General features: G+C 39.7%; 2 protein-coding genes across 2 annotated transcripts; both read right to left on the bottom strand.

Annotated features, from left to right (window-relative positions):
• Positions 1–167: 167 nt before the first annotated feature.
• On the bottom strand, positions 168–9525 carry LOC128601785 (interferon-induced GTP-binding protein Mx1-like). Its single transcript, XM_053615160.1, has 11 exons — positions 9342–9525; positions 8073–8210; positions 7186–7337; positions 6610–6748; positions 6047–6155; positions 5752–5830; positions 5520–5642; positions 2733–2874; positions 2002–2160; positions 1688–1764; positions 168–623 (listed from the first exon to the last, which is right to left on the bottom strand). Exons 1-11 carry the CDS (start codon positions 9523–9525, stop codon positions 324–326), a joined length of 1602 nt encoding a protein of 533 aa, XP_053471135.1. The 3' UTR covers positions 168–323.
• Positions 9526–14180: 4655 nt separating this feature from the next.
• Positions 14181–23416, bottom strand: LOC128601784 (interferon-induced GTP-binding protein Mx1-like). Its single transcript, XM_053615159.1, has 12 exons — positions 23153–23416; positions 21590–21727; positions 20756–20907; positions 20479–20617; positions 19915–20113; positions 19617–19695; positions 19370–19492; positions 16939–17080; positions 16424–16582; positions 16110–16186; positions 15668–15925; positions 14181–14789 (listed from the first exon to the last, which is right to left on the bottom strand). The coding sequence occupies exons 1-12, from the start codon at positions 23334–23336 to the stop codon at positions 14568–14570; spliced, it is 1872 nt and encodes a 623-aa protein (XP_053471134.1). The 5' UTR covers positions 23337–23416; the 3' UTR covers positions 14181–14567.
• Positions 23417–23802: the final 386 nt, after the last annotated feature.

Genomic DNA, 23802 nt, shown 5'->3' with positions numbered 1-23802 from the left:
ATCTGCTCATGTCTGGTCCTAGCTTCCTAACAACCTGGAATATGCAAAGAAAAGAATTTCATTGTGCTGCAATGTATGTGTATGTGAGAAAACCCATCTTCTAAGTCCAAGGCAAATGCCAAGAGAACTCCAATTCCTCTCAAAAAAGGTGTGTTATGGCTAAAGGAGTGTTCACGTTATCTGTTCGTTAACTAGAACCATCTGTCAAAAATCAAAGCAGGTACTACGCCTTTAAATGAGTCAGAGTCAGAGTAGTATCCATCATGGTTATGCCCTCTTACTGTGGTTGAACATGATAACATTGCAAATAATCAGAAATATCATCAGTAACACCAGGAAATGAACGATTGATAAGAACCACTTACGCTGTAGTAAGACTTGAGGTGGCGCGTCAGTTCCTCCAGGGCATCTTCAGTGTCTGAGTAATTGTACAAACTATTGGAAGGAGGGCGAGTCACACCATGAGATTGTCTCTCATCTTCTTCCTCCGTGCGATTCCGCATGTTCAGTGTGTTAGTGTAGACACTATCCTGAGTATAGATCATCAGCTCCATCTTAAACTGAGTCCTCAGCATCAATTCAGCCTCGGACTCCTTCAGTTGCTTTATGTTCTCAATCTTGGTCTGGAGGGACAAAAGACCATCTCACCATGACATGCTTGAACATGATATTCCCTGACAGCATGGTGGTTACTGTTCTAGACCAGCGGTTCTCAACCTTTTGTAACTAAAGCCCCCCCAAGCCTTCCCTATCATGTGGCACCGTATATATATACACACAGTATATATGTGTGTGTGTTTTTGATAGATAGATAGACTTTTGGGGGTTTTTTTAAAATATGTTTTTATATTATTAGTGGTTTTATAGTTTTTATAAAAGCTTTCATGATTTTTAAAAAATAACTTTTATGACTTTTATATAAAACTATATAACAGACAGGTATGGAACATGAATGATCAAAAATGTTTCTGAACACTATAACTACTCTGAACAAGAGAACTAGGATGTAATAACGTAAAAATTACGTAATCACATAAGAATTAAGTAAATGTGGAGGAAGGGCGTGTCTTGTTATCCATGACATTTTTAAATCTCCAGCTCTCAGCCCCTCACTGAACAGAGCAGACACAGAGAGAGAGGTGCGAGTGCAGCGTGAAAGCAGGACCTCTCACTTGCAGGACCGTACTGCTGACATTTGAAAAGTTACTAAGGTTTGTCCAAAAAGTTGCTAGGCGCTTTATTATTATTATTTTTTTCGTTAAAAAAAGCCTCTAAAAGGGTCTGAAAAGTCACTAAGTTGGCAACACTGGTCTGCACTAACAGCTAGATAAAAGGCAGGCTAAGCTCCGCCTCTCCCTAGCAAAAAGAAAATACAGAAGGAGGGAGAAAGTGGAGTTTGTCCATTTATGCACATTCTATTTGAAAAGCAATAAAATACACCGAGGACCAAATGATGCCATGTTTGTTAATTCTAAAAATTTTTTAAAAAACATTCATGCGCCCCTCTTCCAAACTCTCCACGAATGCCCCAGGGGGGCGTGCCCCCCTGGTTAAGAACCACTGTGCTAGGCCTTTTGGTTCATGTTTATCATATATTGTCATTTAGTGTTCACAGTCCAGCAAATGTAGGCAGAGTTTCAGAGTCTGTAAAGTTTGTTTAAATATGTAAAATGTAAAGAGGACCTACTTTTGTCATTTTGAGGAGATTCGGGAAGTCCAGAAAGTTGGATTGAGCCAGATGGAAGAACTCGTTCCTAATGAAATCTAAAATAAATAAATAAATACATAAATAAATAAATACATGAATAAATCTTGATACACACGAAAGGCAAGCCAGAATATGGAAGAGAAATTTATGTGGAATCTGTGGAAATATGATGTAGTAGTAGTAAGTCATGATGTTTTCCCATTATTTATTACCTTACATGCACAGACAGAATACAAAGCCTGCGAAATTGCTCCGTACATTTATCTTCAAATGAGTTCATATATGCAATATACCTGAGATGTCCTTCATTCTCTTGATGGCAGGTTTCTCCAGCTGCTTGATCTTGTCCTTCAGTATAATCTCGAAGGTCTTGTAGTTGATGAATCCTTGGAGTTCTCTGCCTCTGTAGTTTTCTTCATACTCCTTCACTTCCTTCTCAATGCCCTTGTTAACTAAAAATCCCCTCCCCCACCAAAGTAAAGGTTCAGGGTAAAGGAAATTACATAACCTTCAATGTGGTCCATCCTACATCCCATCCCCACTCATGTCTTTGTAAAATAAGAGTGGACACTCATACTGTATAAGAACACTTTTAACAGACTTATAACAGAAGATGTGGCTTCATTATTCTTCACTTATGACTTAGAAATATCCATCCATCTTCAACCGCTTACTCCTTTTCAGGGTCACGGGGGAACCTGGAGCCTATCCCAGGGAGCATCGGGCACAAGGCGGAGTACACCCTGGACAGGGTGCCAGTACTTATAAATATGTACATGTACAATTTCCTACATCGCTGACTAGCTTCTCAGTTTAGATAAGAATATTTTTTTTTCAGAAAATTCCTATTTAAATTAAACAAAGATTATGTTGAAATACGTAAAGATGCTTGGTGAAAGGTTTTCAAACGTGCAAAGTCATACAGTAGGTAGTACCTGAGGGAGTTAAATTCGTAAATTTTTTCATTGCAATATTTCATGTACCCAACATCTGTAACGCCCTTGATATACAGCATGTTACTCACATGTCTCTGCTGTTTTGTCTAGATCCGTCTTCCAGTCATTAAACTGTCTCCTCAGACTGGAGAAGATGTTGACATGTGGCACGCTCTTCATCTCCTCTCCAGTTGTTAGGTTGATGGCGTCCTGAGTGAATGCTGTTATTTTCTAATAAACAAACAAAGGCCTGTAGTGAGATTGATTTTTTTTTTTTTTAAAGTTTAAAAAACGCATTTTAGTGAAGTTTGGCTCCTGCTTGGTTGGAATGAAAACCTGCACCCACACTGGCCCTTTGTGGATAAGATTGGAGACCCGTGCCCTATACCTATTCTTTTGCTGTCTGGGCAGTATTAAATATGGGATTACTTTGTAGATCGTTTATGAACGTATCCTGAATTCAGATCAACGTCAGCATTAGCCAGAAGGTTCGTAAAGCTATAATGTAAAATGAAAGCAGATATAATGGAAAACAGAATTGTTTGTCTAGCCACACAAGATATTATGGAGATGACAGTGGTCCTGACCCTTTCTGCTCTCCAGACCTGCCTGATCCATCCTGATGCCCTACGTCTGGATGGAGCTGTAATCAACTGGAGGAAACAGTCTGGAGGTTGCTGAGGATGATACTGCTTGAAGTAAAATTGAAAAGGTTTTGGACCTCAATTCCACATGGACATTCTCATTGTGGTTGCTGGGACTATGGTTGCTGTGATGTCCTTGGGACTGCAATTATTATTTGATTATATCTTTTCATGTGACAACACTGAAGAAATGACACTTTGCTACAATGTAAAGTAGTGAGTGTACAGCTTGTCTAACAGTGTAAATTTGCTGTCCCCTCAAAATAACTCAACACACAGCCATTAATGTCTAAACTGCTGGCAACAAAAGTGAGTGCACCCCTAAGTGAAAATGTCCAAATTGGGCCCAAAGTGTCAATATTTTGTGTGGCCACCATTATTTTCCAGCACTGCCTTAACCCTCTTGGACATGGAGCTCACCAGAACTTCACAGGTTGCCACTGGAGTCCTCTTCCACTCCTCCATGATGACATCACAGAGCTGGTGGATGTTAGAGACCTTGTGCTCCTCCACCTTCCATTTGAGGATGCCCCACAGATGCTCAATAGGGTTTAGTCCATCACCTTCACCCTCAGCTTCTTTAGCAAGGCAGTGGTCATCTTGGAGGTGTGTTTGTGGTCGTTATCATGCTGGAATACTGCCCTGCAGCCCAGTCTCCTAAGGGAGGGGATCATGCTCTGCTTCAGTATGTCACAGTACATGTTGGCATTCATGGTTCCCTCAGTGAACTGTAGCTCCCCAGTGCTGGCAGCACTCATGCAGCCCCAGACCATGACACTCCCACCACCATGCTTGACTGTAGGCAAGACACACTTGTCTTTGTACTCCTCACCTGGTTGCCGCTACACACGCTTGACACCATCTGAACCAAATAAGTTTATCTCGGTCTCATCAGACCACAGGACATGGTTATAGTAATCCATGTCCTTAGTCTGCTTGTCTTCAGCAAACTGTTTGAGAGCTTTCTTGTGCATCATCTTTAGAAGAGGCTTCCTTCTGGGACGACAGCTATGCAGACCAATTTGATGCAGTGTGCGGCGTATGGTCTGAGCACTGACGGGCTGACCCCCCACCCCTTCAACCTCTGCAGCAATGCTGGCACCACTCTTATGTCTATTTCCTAAAGACAACCTCTGGATATGACGCTGAGCATGTGCACTCAACTTCTTTGGTTGACCATGGCGAGGCCTGTTCTGAGTGGAACCTGTCCTGTTAAACTGCTGTATGGTCTTGGCCACCGTGCTGCAGCTCAGTGTCAGAGTCTTGGCAATTTTCTTATAGCCTAGGCCATCTTTATGTAGAGCAACAATTCTTTTTTTCAGATCGTCAGAGAGTTCTTTGCCATGAGGTGCCATGTTGAACTTCCAGTGACCGGTATAAGGGTCCCTGCTCCCCATTCACTCCTGAGACCTTGTAACACTAACAAATCACATGACACCGGGGAAGGAAAATGGCTAATTGGGCCCAATTTGGACGTTTTCACTTAGGGGTGTACTCACTTTTTTTGCCAGCGGTTTAGACATTAATGGCTATGTGTAAAGTAATTTTGAGGGGACAGCAAATTTACACTGATACACAAGTTGTACACTCACTACTTTACATTGTAGCAAAGTGTCATTTCTTCAGTGTTGTGACATGAAAAATATAATTAAATATTTACAAAAATGTGAGGGGTGTACTCACTTTTGTGAGATACTGTATATATATATATATACATATATATATGTATATATATATATATATATATATATATATATATATATATATATATATATATATATATATATATATATATATATATGTGTGTGTGTGTGTGTGTGTGTGTGTGTGTGGGTGAGTGTGTGTTTCTGTAATCATTTATTTATCAGTCACAGTAGGGATGAAAATAAGAACATGACAGAAATGAAGTGATGCCAGGTGATGAAGTGATGAGTTGATCTACAATAGAAAGGCCCTTTGTGTTTTATTTCATTCCGGTCTCCAAACTGCTTTAACAACGACCTGCTGCCGCTCGATCTCTTAGACTCTTGCCTTTTTAGATGCGATACATTTCAGAGCTGTTTGAATTAAGCTCTGGGTATAGCAGGGAATATTTGCAGCAGTAAGTCGAGTGCATGGTAACCAAGGAAACAATAACCAGGAAATAACTTTCCAAGGCCGTGTTAAATGACATTATTCCAAATTTCAGGACCTTCGCTGTTAGTCTTTATTTAATTTTTGTGTACGACTCACATCAGTCAGGAAGTCCATCCGTTGTTCTGGATCTGTAGGAGGCTCGGAGTTATAGTGATCCAGTTCAGTCTGAGTTTCATCCAACATCACCTGGATTTGATCCTTCAGCTGTGGCAGAGATTTCTAAAACACACACACACGGCCACATTTTACTACCAGAAAGGATTTTACTACGGGCAGGGACATTTGTGTACCACATGATTTTCAGGCTTCTGGAAAGAACTAGCTTTACCTCGATGTGAAGGACAAGTTCGAGTGTGAGTTTCTCAGCCAGCTTGGGAATGGTGGCTTTTCCTTCTTTATACGGCATCCTGTAAAAACCGCGTTTTTACATTCATCTCACTGAGTTTTTTTTAATAACATCCATTTTTTTGTAGATTAATATGATTAAGACCATTTGTACTAGCTAACAAGGTTAATATTCTTATATTAAAATTTAAATTCTACATACTGTACCTTTAAAGACTTCCAACTGCAAATTCAGGAAAATTCTCAAGACATATCTTCCCTGAGATCAAAATGTCTACCTGAAATGTGGGTGTTCTATAAAGAAGTCCTTCTCCTTCTTGATGGCTTCGTACAAAGAAATGCAGTCCGTGATCTCCTGCTGTCCTCGGCACCTGACGACCATGTAGCCTTTAATTGGATAAATTATTTTGTTATTGATGACGGACACCACCTCATCCTCCTTGCCTTCGTCCACCAGGTCGGGCTTTGTTAGGATGCCTGTTATGAACACACATGCTAAATGTTTATGGAAGATATCTTGTGCACGTGTTAAAGCATCACTGTGGAAGTGTTGGGCATGGTCGAGAGGAATGGAAAGCAGAGCTGCGGAAGGTGAGCGGTAAAGACCCAGACCTGTACGAAGTTTGGCTAATGAGTGTTCTGTTCAGTAAGTAGTGGCAAGGATAAAGAGGGGCGAGACTAGAGCTAAGCGAGAGCGAGAGCTGAGCTGCACAGAGCTGCGTGTAAGCATGTGCGTTGATATTTGCGCAGGGAAATAAAACCGCTACACTTTTCCATCCGAACCGAAGAGAAGTGTTACAGTCACAAGTTTTGCAATTCACTATATATTAAAAATACAGACCAAGGGTTCTCTCGCCATTTGGATCAACTTCTTCAACCATCTTCAGCGCTTCAGTAGTTTTGATGTCCACGTTACATGGCACCACCACCAGGATAATGGTGTCTTGCTTTGTGATGAACTTTTTGACCAGGCTCTTAATCTGAAAGAAAGCGGGGCATGCGCTGATACATTTCAAAATGCTTTATTTGACATTTTATCAGAGTTTACAATGTCATATTTAATCAGTATACCACATAATAAATACGATCCATTTAAATAATCCCTGAAAGCAATTGAGGGGCACACGGTGGCTTAGTGGTTAGCACGTTCGCCTCACACCCAGGGTCGGGGGTTTGATTCCAACCGCTGCTCTGTGTGTGTGGAGTTTTCATTTTCTCCCTGTGCTGCGGGGGTTCCTCCAGGAGCTCCGGTTTCCTCCCCCAGTCCAAAGACATGCATGGTAGGCTGATTGGCATGTCTGTAGTGTCAATGGGTGTGTGAATGTGTATCCCATGCTCCCTGGGATAGACTCCAGGTTTCCCCGCGACCCTGAGAAGGATAAGCGGTATAGAAGATGGATGGAGGAAAGCAATTCACCTGTTTTCCGATGTCCTCTGGTTGGCCTTTGACTGGCACACGGACAATACCAGGCAGATCGATGAACGTGAGGTCGGGAGCATTGGTCGATGTCACCTCCAGGCTGATGAGCTCGTCGCTCATGCCCAAGGCTCCAGCTATTTCATTCTGAGCTAAAAGAAGAACATGCATATGAGACAGTAATAATTAAAACAAAAATAAGACAGCTAGGTAAAATATTTATATAATTAAGCAAAGCTAGCTAGCTAACAAAACAGCAACCAAATTAGATAACTAATGTTTAGGAATAAGTCCAAACAATGTTGGCTTGATAAAATTTGAGAAAGACTCTAATCAAATTAGACTGCTAATGTTAAAGAATGTGCCCAAACAAAGCTAGCTGGCAAACACAACACAACACGGCAATGGAACAGAATAGTCATAATACAATCACACATTTTTATTTCATTTTATTCAAGTTTTTATTTGTAAAATATTTTTACAGACTATAGCTTTTACCTCCTCTTCAGCATTAGAGAGGACTTTGTGTAGCTTCATTATATGTCAAAAAAGTGGGAAAGCTAGCTTGTATTCAACATTAGTCCGCTTAGGACTTGGGTAACTACTCATTGAAATTTGCTTGCTTTTGTTGTAAGCTTAATAATAATAATAATAATAACAATAACAATAATAATAATAAATAAATAAATAAATAAAAAAATAAATAGATAGATAGATAGATAGATAGATAGTTCCTGTCCACTAATTTGACTGTATAAGTGTCATCCCAAGATTTGACTGATGGAGTGAAACAAACCAAATATTTGGCCATACTGCGTCTAAAATGTCAGAGACTTGATAATCATTTCTTTATAGAGCTGTTACAGAGTACGACGTTACAACGTTACCTTTTCTAATCGATCTCTCCACATCTGCTGGATCTGCAATGTCTCTCACAATGTCCTTGTACTTGATCTTTCCATGCCAGAAGTCCTTCTGTCTGCTCTTCTTCATCTTGAGCTCGAGTGGACATCGTGTCACGATACCTGCGTGATTAACGGCAAATAATTCAAACGTAATAAAGTCGAATGCTCTTCTCTCGGACATTTATTCATTTTTTTAAAACATTTGAAGCTGTTCTGATATATTCACGTAGCGACTTACTGTATGTTCTGTAAGTTTCAGTATAAATAATGTTAAATATAAAGACTTTACAAATCATTACATATCTCTCTATGTTACTACTGACTATTAAGTTTCTATTGGTAATGAACATTACATTAGGCTAACATAACTGTGGACATAATACTTGATAGTGATACTTGCTATGAGAGTGAAAATAAAATGAAGATGAATAAGGGGGTTCGAAATAGATTAAACCTGAAATTCTAAATTCACGTACGTGAACGTAGCTTTATCCGTATTAAAGTTTCGGCTCCGTTAAGACTCTGTTGATGTCCCTGAGGTGGTCCGATCGGTCCTGTGAGCATGTGCACTACTGTATGTAAATTAGGTTTGATTGGGTTTGTAAATTCCATAGATATGGAATTATTGTGTGGACAATTTTCAAAAGTAATCGCAAATTGGATTTGCAGTTGTGTTTCATACTTTTGGACACGTAAATTGCTACAGAATTCAAGCAAAAACGAAAATTCAAATCGCATATTACCGCGTTGTCGGATACCTGAATGTACAATGTCTGGCAAATTTCAAATACAAGGCAAAGTCCACTTGCAGCATAACATGTCGTACATATTTCACATTCTATTAAATAATATAACTTTAATAAAATTATTATTACATTAGAGTTGAACGTCATTACAGGTAAAAGTTGGGTGTAATTATAATATTATATGACTTTTTTTATTTAGACAAAAAGGGAAATTATCAGTGCTTTCTTAATTAATTTGTTTTAGTTATTTATGTTAATTTAAAGTTATTTAATCTTGAGCAACAGTAAAATGAGTGCACTCGAATGCCCTTTGCATGCAGTTTCACAAAAGAAATGAAACTAATAATTATAATCGTATAAAAAATGTAAAATAATAGCAATAATAATAATAATAATAATAATAATAATAATAATAATAATAATAATAATAATAATTCTTTTTTTTGTTTATTTTATGTTTTTGTAAAAACCCATATGATTAATAAGTTGACCCATGGTGTCTCACCACTCCCGCGGGGCAGAGCGACTCCGGACAGCGCCTCCAGCACCGAGCTCTTCCCCGAGCTCTGGTCTCCGATCACGGCGATGGCTGGAAGCGCGAGGTCCTTCTTCACACCGAACACGCGCAGAGAGTCGATCAGGTAGATGTACGGACGCACCTTTTTGTCATACTGCTCACTCAGGCTCATCTCTGACAGCTGAGAAACTCTGCAAAGTAAGTCGATCAACAAGTAATAACAAGTCCGTTTTTTAAGTGTGCGCTTTAACACAGCTCTGTGTCCTCTGAGTTACGTGGAAAAGTAAAACTGATGCACCAGGTGGCTTCACCTGTCATGCAAAGCGCCAACGAATCACTTGGGATCCAGACCATGTTTAGCGAGACTGATGCAAATACAAGTACAAATGCAGATAAGGCCAAGACGAGTCAAAGTCAATACAGAAAACCTCTTGAGATATCCCTAGTTCAAAGGTGGGTCAATAACTGTGCTGAATTTACCTTAGAATTGTGGATTCAAGAAAAATGCATAGAACATTTTTAACCAAAGACAAGATACCGAAGACATTCCAGGGTATTTAAGTATTTGTATTGTTGCTACTTAGTGGCTGTGTGTGTGCAGACACACACACACACACACACACATATATATATATATATATATATATATATATATATATATATATATATATATATATATATATATATATATATATATATATAAATATATATATATATATATATATATATATATATATATATATATATATATATATATATAAAGGTGGGATAGGAAGGGATAATATATGTCTTAAATAGAGAATATGTCAGGAAAAAGTCATTACATATATAATTTATCCATATAAATACCTCCTTTTGGAGCGTTACCTGGATAGCCAGACATATGATCTCAACATGATCGATTGAACAGGCCTAACGCTCAAGCTTAATGTCCTAATTTGCGATCGCAATTTACAGGTTTGCTAAATGATAATTCATCATTTTATTGGCACTAATTGTTGCTAATGGAATGTTCAGTTGGTACCTTCTTTATCTAGAATAATCTAAGTAGGAACTTACGCCTTTAAATTAGGGTTTCATAGCAGCGTGTGATTTAGAACGCAGTATCCATCATGCATGATTATTGTGCTAGAGCTTTGCTTCATGTTTTTTATACAGTAGCTATATTTTCATTTGGTGTTCGTGGTCCAGCAAACGTGGGCAGAGTTTTAAACGTGTCTGTAAAGTGCATGTAAATATGAGTGAAGAGGACAGTCAAAGCTGAGAAGGATCTGATGTTCATCCAGCTAATGTAGGAAGCTATTACTTGGTCAGAGGAAGAGGAAGTGCAAGCTTCAAGTAATGCTAGACGCAGTACTCATTCAAGGGGTACCATTCATGCTACTACAGTGAAACAGCACTCTTCAGCCCCTCTCACCATGCTTGTTCAAACAAACTCAAAACGTAAGGGATGCCATTGCTTATCGTGTGAGAAGAGTTGACTGACTTATCGGATAGGGTGGGTTCGTGTATTGTCGGTCTTCTCAATTGGATCTCTGTTAGCCGGGATTGCGGCCTCGCTGGATCATGCTACAGCCTTAAGGAGCATGAGTACAATCGCTAAGGGTCATTGAGTGAAGAGACATTACCCTGCCATCTGCTGGACATCATTTAGTGCCTCATCCAAGATATAAGAGTGGTGATGGACATTATGCTTCCTATTTTCAACTGAGCACTGGTAAGCAAGTCATCGACTTTTCTCCTAAGGGATAAAGACCAAACGGTTGAGTTGGAAAAACTTTTATTCATGGAACCATGACCAGCAACTTTTCCTAAAAAGGATTTATATACTCTTCCTATGTGCTCGTGAACATTCTGACACGTGACTGGACTGAATAGCATCCTGTTGGATTCGGAAGTGACGTTTGTGTCTATTTTGAGCTGAACTGACCGTTGTGAATTACTTCAGCATGGTCAAAGAGGAATCCTGACCAATTGTTGTTTTGTTTGTTTACAGGTAAATTTAAATAGTCAAAGTTTATTTTAATTCTTTTTGTTTCTTCAATTTTACTTTGTTACACATTCACCCATAGTGAATAAACACATTTGTTAGTTAAACTGAAAACTGTCAGTGCTAATTCTGACACTTACTAAGGAGTGGGGGCGTCTCTCTATCCTGTTAGATCCGGGGAGGGTGGGTGCTTGTAGTTAACTATACTGACCTTGTTATCTATACACACACTTCAGGTGGCTACTGTGCTACAGAACAAATCCTGAAGTCCACCTCACCTCATCTTGAGCATCACTACGTTGCAACACGATAGGTACGAACATACAACCACAAGTTGTACAGAGACTAAAAACATTGGGTGGGGGGACTAGGACCCTGTTGCCCACTCAGTCGTCCTTAGTTAATTGTTGAATATCTCCCCCACAAGGCGGTTGTATATTCCTTCCGCCACATGAGGGAGTACCTTTTGGCATTTTGAGGCGATTTTAGAAGTCCAGAAAGAAATGCATTGAGACAGCTGAATGAACTTTCTCTCCAGTTATTAGGTTAACGGCGTCCTAAGTGAATGCCGTGATTTTCTGATAAACAAACAAAGATCTGTTTTCAGAAAATAAAAATAAATAAATAAATAAAAAACCTCACACTGTATGCTTTTTAGTGTTATCGTGGTTACTTTACATAAAGCCTTATTAGAATGGTAGCATTCAAATTTACCGAACAGAGTTATTCAATGTTTTCCTCAGTAGGATATTTTATTGAATTGCGTATGAAAATGCAAATATTTTTGTTCTCTTAGTGTAATACATGTAGTGTTTTGTGTATTAGTGAAAGAAAGCTATTAAACTTTCCTTCATCACTGAATGAGAGCAAATTTCGGTATTACCGATAGTAGCACTGGCACAGGTAGCAGATGTATGATTAATCATAATGAAGTGAAAAAAAACCACAACAGCGATTAGCAGACATACACTCCTCGACAAGTGTCTGAAAACACCCAACATAGCCATGAGCACATGTACTGAGAGCCTTCTCTCTCGATGCGAGCGGAATATCGCCCTTTTATACTCTCCCCTCGCCTGCTGGATGGTGGAACTCTTCAGTGCCGCGCACCATTCACCGGCCGTGTGTGTCGGCGGCCACGTGCTCTCTGGCCGTCCAAAACATTTGTGGTGCTGAAGTGGAGCTGTCTCTTCAGCACCACCGCGGGAGTCGCGGGAGTCGCAATCACTGTCTCTTGTGCGCTGGCCGCCGGCCTGCCACACCATCCACATATATGTATATATATATATATATATAGATCCTACATGTATATGTGTGTTATTGGGGTTTATACGTGTGAAATCGTTGCCTATGCCTCTCTGTATTGACTTGCTTTTTAATGCTGTATAGTTGCCTATACATCACACTTCATTTTATTATATGTTTTTAAATGAGTTTTTACCTCGTTTTCTTTTTGTTTTGTTGTTTTAGCCTCCTTTCGGTGTTCCACACTTCTATCCAGTTGGTGGCAGTAATGCACCTTAAGCTGGTTTGCCAACCGCCATTAAAACCAAAAAAAGAAGTAGAAGAAGAACAACAACAACAGCAGCAGCAACAACAACAACAATAACATCAACAACAACAACAATGTCTCATAGCACACGTTCATTCACTGATGAGAGTCTGCATGTGCAGAGGACCCTGAAGCGCACGAAAAACCATTATCTGTCTTTAAAAGCTTTCAAATGTATTTTAAGGAGGAGGAGATGAAATCCCAGCAACTGGAGTAGGAGAGTCACTGATCTTCAAAGGAGAGTCATTGAGCTGGTGCAGCTTTCACACACACACACACACACTCACACACACACACACACACACACACACACACACACACACACACACACACACACACACACACACACACACACACAAAACAAAACAATGGTTTAAGCTGTGATCTCAGGGGTCCTCAGAGGTCCTGTTTGTGTTTACATGGTTATCTTGTCAGCCATTTCATAAACACTCCCTCACACCCTTTCATTCAGCACCCTTGTGACCATTCTCATAAATCATTAAGAGATTAATTTTTAGGTTTTTAGTCTTACATATTTAATGTATATAGTGTTATATATTTAATGTATATAGTGTTATATAGTATTATAGTGCACTTAATCACTGTTAGAGATCGAATCTTGACAAATGTTGAGAAATCTTGTCTAAGGCACCTTTAAATGAACATTGTTGAAATTATTACACAAAAATTACTGTTTCTATTAAACACTAGATGGCGCTGTTAGCCATTGATTGTGTTTAAAGGGATGTTAGTGGAATCAGTGAGTATTAAATTGATCATAAAATTGGAATCAAGATAATGGGCACAAATCATCCAATAAGAATATATATTAAATATAATATCGAGGTAGTTAGTGAAGGCTATATAAAGGACTTTTTCATTTTCAGGCAACGTTTACTTTTCTGTAATGTTTGATCTCTGATCATGCTTCACTGTCACTTCTGTAGTTTTATTGTGACATAATATGACACCAAGTAGAGCAAAGATGGAGTTGTGGGGAGCCTGGAGCATATCCCAGGGGACTTTGGGCACAAGGCACGGGAAGCATGGGATGGAGTTCCAACACACATTTTCCAATTCACATTCTATGAACACATATTTTAGAGATAGCAATCAGCCTACAGTGCATGTCTTTGGACTGGACGAGAATGCTGAAGTACCCGAAGGAAACTCTCGAAGCACGGGGAGAACATGTAAACTCCACGTACACAATCCTGACATGGTATGATTAATATATCACCACTCTATATAATGTGTGTGGGATTAAGACAGAAAAACAAGTAAAACTTCCAATTATGTCCAAACTAGATTTTATGAATATTTATTCCTAATTAATAATTTTCAATCCAAGTGAAAAAGAAATAATAAAATCATTTCCCCAGCAAGTATAAGAAGCAGAAAACAGTCCCAAAACAAAAAAGTACATCTAGGATAATTTTGTCACAGACTCAACACAGCAGAGTAAGAAATCGCATTAACAGATATTTCGATTACGTTTCTTTAAATATTGCACAACAAACAAAAAAAAATGTAAAGCTTTTTGAGTAGCTATATGAACTAATCATCTAAAAGTAAATATATCAATTATTATTATCATTACTATCTGCATTTCCTAAAGTGATCGAAAGTTATACATTTTTCCACAAACCATAATTGACTATAAATTTTACATTTAAAGCAAGACCAGTTTGTCAAGGGCCTCCGTCAGACGTTTCTGGCGGCTTTTTAGGTTGTTGCGTTTGATGTTGATCTCATAATCTTCTTCCAACAGATCATTAATGTTATAGTTCTTCATGAGCTGTAGCATTTCTCTCTGAAGCTGCGCCGCTGACTCCTGAAGCACCTTGTACTTGATCACCAGCGGCACCTGGTCAGCCAGACGCTTACTGGCAATCTAAACACATATTCAATTAAGAAAAATTTAGCCCAAACAGAGTCAGTCAAGATATGGCATGCATCTTGTGTTTGACATTTCATTTTTTGAACTGAAGGGATAAGGCTAAAGAAAGCAACAAGTAATAGAAGTCTGTCTCAAATAATATTGTAGTCAAGACTGTCCAATTCCAAGACCAGCCGAGGTTGAGTTATGACAGAGTTTTTAGGGGGAGGATCAGTAGTCCAGGCCAAGCCAAGATTGAGTTCAAAAGAAAGGAAAGCCACACTAATTCGAGACTGAAAACCATCAAATCCTTTTCGAGGCCACGTCTTAACTTCAACTAGTGGGCTTCATTTGTGCATTGCACCAGTGATTAGGCTGTTTTCTAAAATAAGGTATTACTTGGCTCAACGGTTAAGGCTCTGGGTTATTGATCAGAAAGCCAAGGGTTCAAGCCCCAGCGCTGCCAAGCTGCTACTGTTGGGCCCTTGAGCAAGGCCCTTAAGCACCTATCTGCTCATGTCTGGTCCTAGTTTCCTAACAACGTGGCATATGCAATGAAAATAATTTCATTGTGCTGCAATGTATGTGTATGTGAGAAAAGCCATCTTCTAAGTCCAAGGCAAATGCCAAGAGAACTCCAATTCCTCTCAAAAAAAGTTGATACACAGGTATAAGTGGTGCGTTATGGCTAAAGTAGTGTTCACATTATATGTTCTTGAACTAGAATAAACTTTTCATAAATAAAAGCAGGTACTACGCCTTTAATTGAGGGTTTCAGAGTAGTATCCATCATAGTTATGCCCACTTACTGTGGTTGAACATGATAACATTGCAAATAATCAGAAATATCATCAGTAACACCAGGAAATGAACAGTTGATAATAAGCACTTACGCTGTAGTAAGACTTGAGGTGGCGCGTCAGTTCCTCCAGGGTATCTTCAATGTCTGAGTTATTGTACAAACTTTTGCAAGGAGGGCGAGCCACACCATGAGATTTTCTCTCTTCTTCTTCCTCTGTGTGCTTCAGCATGTTCAGGGTGTCACTGTAGACACTATCCTGAGTATAGATCATCAGCTCCATCTTAAACTGAGTCTTCAGCATCAATTCAGCCTCGGACTCCTTCAGTTGCTTTATGTTCTCGATCTTGGTCTGGAGGAACAAAAGACCATCTCACCATGACATGCTTGAACATGATATTCCCTGACAGGATGCTTCTTGTGCTAGACATTTTGGTACATGTTTATCATATATTGTCATTTTGTGCTCATGGTCCAGCAAATGTAGGCAGAGTTTCAAAAGTGTCTGTAAAGTTTGTGTACATATGAGGACCTACTTTTGTCATTTTGAGGAGATTTGGGAAGTCAAGAAAGTTGGATTGAGCCAGCTGGATGAGCTCATACCTAATGAAATCTTAAATAAATAAATAAATAAATAAACAAATAAATAAATAAATACATCTCGATACACACAAAAGGCAAGCCAGAATATGGAAGACAAATTTATGTGGAATCTGTGGGAATATGATGCAGTAGTAGTAAGTTATGATCTTTTCCCATTATTTATTACCTTACATGCACAGACAGAATACAAAGCCTGCAAAATGGCTCCGTACATTTATCTTCAAATGAGTTCATATATGCCATATACCTGAGATTTCCTTCATTCTGCTGATGGCAGGTTTCTCCAGCTGCTTGATCTGGTCCTTCAGAAACATCTCAAAGGTCTTGTAGTTGATGAATCCTGGGACTTCTCTGCCTCTGTAGTTTTCTTCATACTCCTTCACTTCCTTCTCAATGCCATTGTTAACTAAAAATCCCCTCCCCCACCAAAGTAAAGGTTCAGGGTAAAGGTAAATGACATAACCTTCAATGTGGTCCATCCTACATCCCATCCCCACTCATGTCTTTGTAAAATAAGAGTGGACACTCATACTGTATAAGAACACTTTTAACAGACTTATAACAGAAGATATGGCTTCATTATTCTTCACTTATGACTTATAAATATGTACATGTACAATTTCTTATATCGCTAGCTTCAGGTTTTCAAATGTGCAAAGTCATACACATTTTTTTTTTATTGCAATATTTCATGTATCCAACATCTGTAACGCCCTCGATATACAGACACAGAGATATATCATCATACTGCATGTCACTCACATGTCTTTCCTGATTCGTCTAGATCCGTCTTCCAGTCATTAAACTGTCTCCTCAGAGTGGAGAAGATGTTGACATGTGGCACGCTCTTCGTCTCCTCTCCAATTGTTAGTTTAATGGCGTCCTGAGTGAATGCTGTTATTTTCTAATAAACAAACAAAGGCCTGTAGTCAGATTGATTTTTTTAAAAAGAATAAAAACTCAGATGCGGTAGCGTTTTATACGTGTAATACAGTAGCGTTTTAGTGAAGTTTGGCTCCTGCTTGGTTGGAATATAAACCTGCACCCACACCGGCCCTTTGCAGATAAGAATGGAGACCCCTCCTTTATACCATTCATTTGCAGTTTGGGCAGAGATAAATACGGGATTACTTTGTAGATCGTTTATGAACATCTTCTGATTTCAGCTCAACGTCGGCCAGTTTTGCCATCCAAGCCACCCTGTAATGCCACCGTGGCATTGGTGGGCAAGGCCTATGCAGTAGTAGTCTTGCATGTGGGTCACTGCAGACAATGCCAGTGTTGCAGGCCTACCAAGCAGACCTGTTGAGTGAGCTCGACGTATGGCGGCATTCAGCCTTCCGTAGGCATTCTGTCTACGTAGAAAAGGGTTACCAGGTCCAGTTTAGAGCTCGACCCCCCCGGATCAGAGGTGTGCTCACCACAGTAGTCAGCACAGACCAGAGCCTGATGTTAGCACAGGAAGTAAGATCCCTCTTGGACAAAGGGACCATAGAACATGTACCCTGTTCCCTGAGGGAGGGAGGTTTTTATAGCTGTCATTTCCTGGTCCACAAAAAATAGTGGAGTATGCGGCCAATTTTAGATCTGGGTCATCTGAACTGTACTCTTCGGACATACAGGTTCAAAATGCTGACACCCAAACTTATCGTTCCACAAATTCAGTTTGAGGACTGGCTTGTGACGATAGATCTAAAAGGTGCATATTTCCACATAGAAATATCACTAGCTTTATCCCCTCGCACCTTCTCAAAGTGCATGCATGTCACTCTGGCTCCATTGTGACTCCAGGCCATCTGTGTACTAAACTACCTGGATGACTACTTAATTCTAGCACGATCCAGGGAGCTTGGGGCTCAGGTTGAACCTCAGAGAAGTATGCTTTCTCCAGTGCAGTGGACAACTTTTCTAGTGGTTATAAGGATTCTACTACGATGAGGGCGTTTCTATCCCCAACATGCATAGGGTCAATCCTATCAACGTTGATCAAGATTAAGCTGGATCTTCATCTGCTCCAGTCTCTAAGGGAGACTATTGCACAGGAGACTGTTCAGTGGTGTTTGCTTGTATTTTTCTCATTTGTAAGTCGCTTTGGATAAAAGTGTCTGCTAAGTGAATGAATGTAAATGTAAATGTAAATGGTGGCTGAGAAGCTGTGGGTTTGAGAGTAATCAGTGTCCATGGAGTCCATATGGCAGAGGTTTGGCCAAGCGGGACTGCATGTGTTCACCTCTGAGGAGACAGCACACGGCCTGCTGTATTTCGCCCTCACTCTTCCCACAGAATTAGGGCTGGATGCTATGGTCACACGTGTCCAAGAGGTCACGAATACGCACGGGGGATCGCTCTGCTCCTACAAGTTCTAGCGAGAGTTCTCCAAGACAGTCTATGTCTGCTGCTAGTAGCACCTTATTGGCCAGCTCGAATATGGTGCTCATTGATAATATCCCTGCTAAAAGGAACTTCTTGGGAGATTCCCATCGGCAGGGATCCACCGTAGACCCTGTGAACTGCGCAATAGCTACAGTCATGGAGTTCTTACAAGAACTTTTCTCAGCAGGGTGGGCTCCTTCTACAATCAGGGTTTACGTGGCCACCATTTCGGCCAGCCACGCCCCTGTTGATGGAGCCTCTGTGGGGCAACATCCTCTAACTTTGAGGTTTATGCGTGCTGTCAGGCGGCTGAGGCCCATCTGCAGGCCGCGCGTACATTCCTGGGACCTTTCTGTGGTCCTGGAAGATCTGTCAGAGGTCCCATTTAAGCCCTTAGAATCAGCCTTAATTGCTTAATTGCCACGTCACTTGATTATGGCAGGCCTATAAAAAGGCATGATTTTACACAAGCTTCAGATGCTGGTCGCATGAGGGGTGCTCCCATACTGTTATGCTAAACGCATAACTTTTCCTTCATTCTGATCTCCAAACTGCTTCAACAACAACTTGTTGCTGCTCGCTCTCTTAGACTCTCGCCTTTTTAGGTGCGATACATTTCAGAGCTGCTCAAATTAAACTCTGGGTATAGTAGATAATATTTGCAGCATTACATTGAGTGCACAGTGAAAAACTCTGGATATACTAATAACCAAGGAAACAATAACCAGGAAATGACTTTCCAAGGCCATGTTAAATTACATTATTCCAAATTTCAGGACCTTTGCTGTTAGTCTTTATTTCATTTTTGTGTACAACTCACATCAGCCAGGAAGTCCATCCATTGTTCTGGATCTGTAGGAGGCCCGGAGTTGTAGCGATCCAGTTCAGTCTGAGTTTCAGCCAACATCACCTGGATTTGCTTCTTCAGCTGTGGCAGAGATTTCTAAAACACACACACACACACACACACACACACAGTCACATTTTCTACCAGAAAGGGTTTTACTACGGGCAGGGACATTTGTGTAAAACACGATCTGCAGGCTTCTGGAAAGAACTAGCTTTACCTCGATGTGAAGGACAAGTTCGAGTGTGAGTTTCTCAGCCAGCTTGGGAATGGTGGCTTTTCCTTCTTTATACGGCATCCTGTGAAAACCGTGTTTTTACATTCATGTCACTGAGTTTTGTTTTTCAATAGCAACCATTGTTTTATAGATTAATATGATTAGGACCATTTGTACTAGCTAACATAGTTAATATTCTTATATTAAAATTGAAATTCTACGTACTGCGCCTTTAAAGATTTCCAAAGGCAAATTCCGGAAAATTCTCAAGACATATCTTCCCTGAGATCAAAATGTCTACCTGAAATGTGGGTGTTCTGTAAAGAAGTCCTTCTCCTTCTTGATGGCTTCGTACAGAGAGATGCGGTCCACGACCTCCTGCTGTCCTCGGCACCTGACGACCATGTAGCCTTTAGTGAGGAAAATGATGTCGTTATTGATGACGGACACCACCTCATCCTCCTTGCCTTTGTCCACCAGGTCGGGCTTTGTTAGAATGCCTGTTATGAACACACATGCTAAATGTGTATGGAAGATATCTTGTGCACGTGTTAAAGCATCACTGTGGAAGCGCTGGGCGTGGTCGAGAGGAATGGAAAGCAGAGCTGCGGAAGGTGAGCGGTAAGGATCCCAGACCTGTACGAAGTTTGGCTAATGAGTGTTCTGTTCAGTAAGTAGTGGCAAGGATAAAGAGGGGCGAGACTAGAGCTACGCGAGAGCGAGAGCTGAGCTGCACAGAGCTGCGTGTAAGGATGTGCGTTGATATTTGCGCAGGGAAATAAAACCGCTACACTTTTCCATCCGAAGAGAACAGAAGTGTTACAGTCACAAGTTTTGCAATTCACTATATATTAAAAATACAGACCGAGGGTTCTCTCGCCATTTGGATCAACTTCTTCAGCCATCTTCAGCGTTTCAGTAGTTTTGATGTCCACGTTACACGGCACCACCACCAGGATAATGGTGTCTTGCTTTGTGATGAACTTTTTGATCAGGCTCTTAATCTGAAAGAAAGCCAGGCATGCGCTGATACATTTCAAAATGCTTTATGTGACATTTTATCAGGGTTTACAATGTAATATTTAATCAGTATACCACATAACAAATACGATCCATTTAAATAATCTTTAAAAGCAATTGACCTGTTCTCCGATGTCGTCTGGTTGGCCTTCGTCTGACACATGGACAATACCAGGCAGATCGATGAACGTGAGATCGGGAAGATTGGTCGATGTCACCTCCAGGCTGATGAGCTCGTCGCTCATGCCCAAGGCTCCAGCTATTTCATTCTGAGCTAAAAGAAGAACATGCATACGAGACAGTAATAATTAAAACAAAAATAATAGACAGCTAGGTAAAATATTTATATAATTAAGCAAAGTAATTAAGCAAAGCAATAACTAATGTTTAGGAATAAGTCCTCAAAAATGTTGGCTTGATAAAATTTGAGAAAGACGCTAATCAAATTAGACTGCTAATGTTAAAGAATGTGCCCAAACAAAGCTAGCTGGCAAACACAACACAACAAGGCAATAGGACAGAATAGTCATAATACAATAACACATTTTTATTTTATTTTATTCAAGTTTTTATTGTTAAAATAATTTTACAGACTATAGCTTTTACCTCCTCTTCAGCGTTAGAGAGGACTTTGTGTAGCTTCATTACACGTCAAAAAAGTAGCAAAGCTAGCTTGTATTCAACATTAGTCCGCTTAGGACTTGGGTAACTACTCATTGAAATTTGCTGGCTTTTGTTGTAAGCTTAATAACAAAAATAAATAAATAAATAAATAAATAAATAAATAAATAAATAGTTAGTTCCTGTCCACTAATTTGACTGTATAAGTGTCATCCCAAGATTTGACTGATGGAGTGAAACAAACCAAATATTTGGCCATACTGCGTCTAAAATGTCAGAGACTTGATAATCATTTCTTTATAGAGCTGTTACAGAGTACGACGTTACAACGTTACCTTTTCTAATCGATCTCTCCACATCTGCTGGATCTGCAATGTCTCTCACAATGTCCTTGTACTTGATCTTTCCATGCCAGAAGTCCTTCTGTCTGCTCTTCTTCATCTTGAGCTCGAGTGGACATCGTGTCACGATACCTGCGTGATTAACGGCAAATAATTCAAACGTAATAAAGTCGAATGCTCTTCTCTCGGACATTTATTCATTTTTTTAAACATTTGAAGCTGTTCTGATATATTCACGTAGCGACTTACTGTATGTTCTGTAAGTTTCAGTATAAGTAATGTTAAATATAAAGACTTTACAATCATTACATATCTCTCTATGTTACTACTGACTATTAAGTTTCTATTGGTAATGAACATTACATTAGGCTAACATAACTGTGGACATAATACTTGATAGTGATATATGGCGCTCGAAATAGATTAAACCTGAAATTCTAATTTCACGTACGTGAACGTAGCTTGATCCGTATTAAAGTTTCGGCTCCCTGAGGTGGTCCGATCGGTCCTGTGAGCATGTGCACTACTGTATGTAAATTAGGTTTGATTGGGTTTGTAAATTCCATAGATATGGAAGTATTGTGTGGACAATTTTCAAAAGTAATCGCAAATTGGATTTGCAGTTGTGTTTCATACTTGTGGACACGTAAATTGCGACAGAATTCAAGGAAAAACGAAAATTCAAATCGCATATTACCGCGTTGTCGGATACCTGAATGTACAATGTCTGGCAACGCAAAGTCCACTTGCAGTTGCATTTCACTTGCAGTTGTGTGTTACGAGTTGTGACCCTGTCAGAAATACTGTAGCAACAGCAATTACCCCGTTTGCTACGTCACTTCCTCGGCATAGTACAGAGTGTGCCAATATTCAAACAGATTCGCAAATCCCTTTGCGTTTGCCTGACGCTTTACAGAGACACCGGTCAGTTAGTGTCGGGGGTGGGAGTATAGGCCTACTATGGGGCGGGTTTGTATTTGGAAGTGACATCGGTCACTACAGTCGCAGAGAACGCAGTCACCGTAGTAAAGTTGGTTTTGGATTTGACATTCACTACGATTCTTCTGAATTCTGTCACAATTTACACGTCCACTAACACAAATGTCCTTTTTCTGGAAAAAAAGAGAAAAAGATCTGCAAAGTACTTCCATCCTCTCATGTCACGAGCCTACGTCCAGGCTTAAAGAAATGTCATACATATTTCACATTATATTAAAAAATATAACTTTAATAAAATTATTATTACATTAGAGTTGAACATCATTACAGGTAAAGTATGGTGTAATTATAAAATTATTTTAATTTTAATTTTTTTTTATTTAGATGAAAAGGGAAACTATCACTGCTTTTTTATTAATTTGTTTTAGTTATTTAAGTTAGTTATCTTGAGCAACAGTAAAATGAGTGCACTCAAATGCCCTTTGGATGCAATTTCGCGAAAGAAATGAATCTAATAATAATAATAATAATAATAATAATAATAAAGAAATGTTTTTTGTTTATTTTATGTTTTTGTAAAAACCCATATGATTAATAAGTTGACCCATGGTGTCTCACCACTCCCGCGGGGCAGAGCGACTCCGGACAGCGCCTCCAGCACCGAGCTCTTCCCCGAGCTCTGGTCTCCGATCACGGCGATGGCTGGAAGAGCGAGGTCCTTCTCCACACCGAACACGCGCAGAGAGTCGATCAGGTCGATGTATGGACGCACCTTTTTGTCATACTGCTCACTCAGGCTCATCTCTGACAGCTGAGAAAATACTCGGCAAAGTAAGTCGATCAACAATTAATAAATAGTTCGTTTTTTACGTGTTCGCTTTAACACAGCTCTGTGTCCTCTGAGTTAAGTGGAAAAGTGAAACTGATGCAACAGGTGGCTTCACCTGTCATGCAAAGCGCCAACAGATCACCTGGGATTCAGACCATGTTTAGCGAGACTGATGCAAATACAAGTACAAATGCAAATAAGGCCAAGACTTAGTGGCTGTACACACACACACACACACACACACACACACACACATATATATATATATATATATATATATATATATATATATCCCATATAAAGGTGGGATAAGAAGGGGTAAGATATGTCTTCAGGAGGGAATATGTCAGGAAAAAGTCATTATATTTTAAAGGGTAATTTTCCATCAATATATAATTTATCCATATAAATACCTCCTTATTTCAGGTGTTGCTGTTAG

Source organism: Ictalurus furcatus, chromosome 26 (genome assembly GCF_023375685.1).
Source record: "Ictalurus furcatus strain D&B chromosome 26, Billie_1.0, whole genome shotgun sequence".
NCBI lineage: Eukaryota > Metazoa > Chordata > Actinopteri > Siluriformes > Ictaluridae > Ictalurus > Ictalurus furcatus.
This window is presented reverse-complemented; position numbering and strand designations above follow the sequence as displayed.

Coding starts and splice junctions, on each gene's coding strand:
- LOC128601785 (XM_053615160.1), bottom strand. CDS start 9,525: ATGAGCCTGAGTGAGCAGTATGACAAAAAGGTGCGTCCGTACATCTAC. Junction 8,211..9,341: donor CGCTCTGCCCCGCGGGAGTG/GTGAGACACCAT, acceptor TTAATCACGCAG/GTATCGTGACACGATGTCCA. Junction 6,749..7,185: donor CAGAGGACATCGGAAAACAG/GTGAATTGCTTT, acceptor GCTTTCTTTCAG/ATTAAGAGCCTGGTCAAAAA.
- LOC128601784 (XM_053615159.1), bottom strand. CDS start 23,336: ATGAGCCTGAGTGAGCAGTATGACAAAAAGGTGCGTCCATACATCGAC. Junction 20,908..21,589: donor GGAGAGATCGATTAGAAAAG/GTAACGTTGTAA, acceptor TTCTTCTTTTAG/CTCAGAATGAAATAGCTGGA. Junction 19,493..19,616: donor AACTTGTCCTTCACATCGAG/GTAAAGCTAGTT, acceptor TGTGTGTTTTAG/AAATCTCTGCCACAGCTGAA.